Source organism: Priapulus caudatus, unplaced genomic scaffold, assembly GCF_000485595.1.
Source record: "Priapulus caudatus unplaced genomic scaffold, Priapulus_caudatus-5.0.1 Scaffold6195, whole genome shotgun sequence".
NCBI lineage: Eukaryota > Metazoa > Priapulida > Priapulimorpha > Priapulimorphida > Priapulidae > Priapulus > Priapulus caudatus.
Window position 1 is genome coordinate 1 of NW_014583256.1, and position 2,720 is coordinate 2,720.

At 68.6% G+C, this 2,720-nt stretch overlaps 1 protein-coding gene across 1 annotated transcript in view; it reads right to left on the bottom strand.

The window, feature by feature from the left end:
- Positions 1 to 238: 238 nt before the first annotated feature.
- LOC106820063 overlaps positions 239 to 2,720 on the bottom strand; it is a gene marked incomplete at its 3' end in the record, with an annotated part of 3,147 nt that continues 665 nt past the window's right edge. Inside the window, exons 2-3 of the mRNA XM_014824622.1 lie at positions 2,433 to 2,656; positions 239 to 1,398 (exon numbers count right to left, since the gene is read on the bottom strand). Of these exons, the coding sequence (XP_014680108.1) occupies positions 239 to 1,398; positions 2,433 to 2,633 (1,361 nt within the window). The remainder of the gene's footprint in view (positions 1,399 to 2,432; positions 2,657 to 2,720) is intronic.

Consider the following 2,720-nt stretch of genomic DNA (forward strand, 5'->3'; position numbering starts at 1 on the left):
GAAGAAGAAAGAGACACGAGACGAGAATTCGATAGGCGGGCAAAGCATACCTATCAACCAAGCGACGGCGACGGAGAGTGGTCGTCGGACGATGAAACGCCGCTGATCAACATACAACGGCGGGAGAGAGGAACAACGCCGGAATACAGTGGCGACGAAGAATCACGGGCGTCGCAGCACGATCACGAGCAGAAAGACTCGGATCAACGCGGCACGGTAGGAAGGGGAGGAATGTCACCGGAGGCAGGGGCGAGTAGACAGGCCAGCGAANCCGGCCTCGATCTCGCGCTGGAGCTCGGCTACGGTCGGCACGCGGGCGGCGGCGGGGAACACGCACGCCGCGACGCCGGGCCAGCGCGCGACCGACGACAGCAACATCTGAGCATTCCTGTAGCTGCACGCGCAGCCGCGGTCGGCCGCCGTTGACGCAAAGTGCGTGGCGGTCGAGCAGAGGAGCAGCGCGGGGATGCGCGCGTGCAGTCGCTCGACGAGACCCCGCGTGCAGCATCGCTCGTCCTCGGCGCTAACGAGCGGCGCGGCGATCGTGCTCCCACGAAAGTCTCCCCCGCCACCGCAGCCGCTGTCATCCACGAGTCTCGCCACCTCCTGGCGGTCGCGCCCCGTCCGCTGGTCGCACGCGGAAGCGACGGCAGACACGCGCGCGGTCTTAGAAGCTCCGCTTGCAGTGTCGGCGCCTTCCGTCGCGCGAGCGAACCCATATTTGCGCCGGAGACGAGCAGCGATCGACATCCGAGAATCCCGGTCATCGTACGACGCACGGGTGAGCGTGGGGGAGCCACCGTCGGTGTCTCCACCGGCATCGGGAGGGAAAGCGATTGGAGGCGTCAGCAGGGCGTGCGAATCCTCGCTGGCGTCGGCGTGACGCGCGTGGATGTGGTCCTGCGCCTGCGCCGCGTTCTCGCACTCCAACCCGCAGAACGGGCACGCCACCGCTACTGCCACCGCCCGATGACGATCGGCCTCAGCGGCGCCCTCTCTCGCGGACGCCTCGGCGACGCCCTCTCTCGAGGACGCCTTGGCGACGCCCTCTCTTGTGGACGCCCTGGCGGCGCGCTCTCTCGCCGACGCACCGGCGGCACCCTCTCTCGCCGACGCAACGACGGCGCCCTCTCTCTCTGACGCACCGGCGGCGCCCTCTTTCACGGACGCCTCGGCGGCGCCCTCTCTTGCGGCCGCTGGTGGGGCAGTGTAGACGCGAGATGTGCCCGGACTCGTGGCGTCCAGGTGCGCTCTATTGACGTGCAGCTGTAGCCGCGTCGGTGACGCGTCGCTCACTCCACAGAGAGGACACCGCAGCGCTGCGTCGCCCGCGCTCGAGACGGCGGCGCCCTCTGGGTGGCAGTGGGCGATGTGGAGGCTCAGCTCTTCGAGCGCAACCTCTGCCAGCTCGCAGAACGGGCAACCGACGACAGCAACATCTGAGCATTCCTGTAGCCGCACGCCCAGCCGCGGTCGGCCGCCGTTGACGCAAAGTGCACGGCGGTCGAGCAGAGGAGCAACGCGGGGATGCCCGCGCGCAGTCGCTCGACGAGACCCCGCGTGCAGCATCGCTCATCCTCGGCGCTAACGAGCGGCGCGGCGATCGTGCTGCCACGCAAGTCCCCCTCGCCGCCGCCGCCGCTGTCGTCCACGAGTCTCGCCACCTCCTGGCGGTCACGCCCCGTCCGCTGGTTGCACGCGGAAGCGACGGCGGACACGCGCGCGGTCTTCGAAGCTCCGCTTGCAGTGTCGGCGCCTTCCGTCGCGCGAGCGAACCCATGTTTGCGCCAGAGACGAGCAGCGATCGACGTCCGAGAATCCCGGTCATCGCACGACGCTCGAGCGAGCGTGGGGGAGCCACCGTCGGGGTCTCCGCCGGCATCGGGAGGGAAAGCGATTGGAGGCGTCAGCAGGGCGTGCGAATCCTCGCTGGCGTCGGCGTGACGCGCGTGGATGTGGTCCTGCGCCTGCGCCGCGCTCTCGCACTCCAACCCGCAGAACGGGCACGCCACCGCTACTGCCACCGCCCGATGACGATCGGCCTCAGCGGCGCCCTCTCTCGCGGACGCCTCGGCGACGCCCTCTCTCGCGGACGCCTTGGCGACGCCCTCTCTTGCGGACGCCCTGGCGGCGCGCTCTCTCGCCGACGCACCGGCGGCGCCCTCTCTCGCCGACGCACCGGCGGCGCCCTCTTTCACGGACGCCTCGGCGGCGCCCTCTCTTGCGGCCGCTGGTGGGGCAGTGTAGACGCAAGCTCTGCCCGGACTCGTGGCGTCCAGGTGCGCTCTATTGACGTGCAGCTGTAGCCGCGTCGGTGACGCGTCGCTCACTCCACAGAGAGGACACCGCAGCGCTGCGTCGCCCGCGCTCAAGACGGCGGCGCCCTCTGGGTGGCAGTGGGCGATGTGGAGGCTCAGCTCTTCGAGCGCGACCTCTGCCAGCTCGCAGAACGGGCAGCTGAGGGAGGACTCGATGTGGGCGGCCTGCACGTGCGAGAGCGCGTCCGCTTCGCTCGTGCACTCCTCGCCGCACACGTCGCACACGTAGCGCGGGACGTCCGTCGCGCTGCCGCGGGGACCGTCCGTCATACGGGGGACGTTCGTGACGTGGCTCATCGTGACGCTTTCCGACATTCTGTCTTCAAAACGTAAGATACCTGCGTAAAAAGCAGACGGATTCAATGTTGTCGTGGTTTTGTCTGTGCTACACTAATATTACGC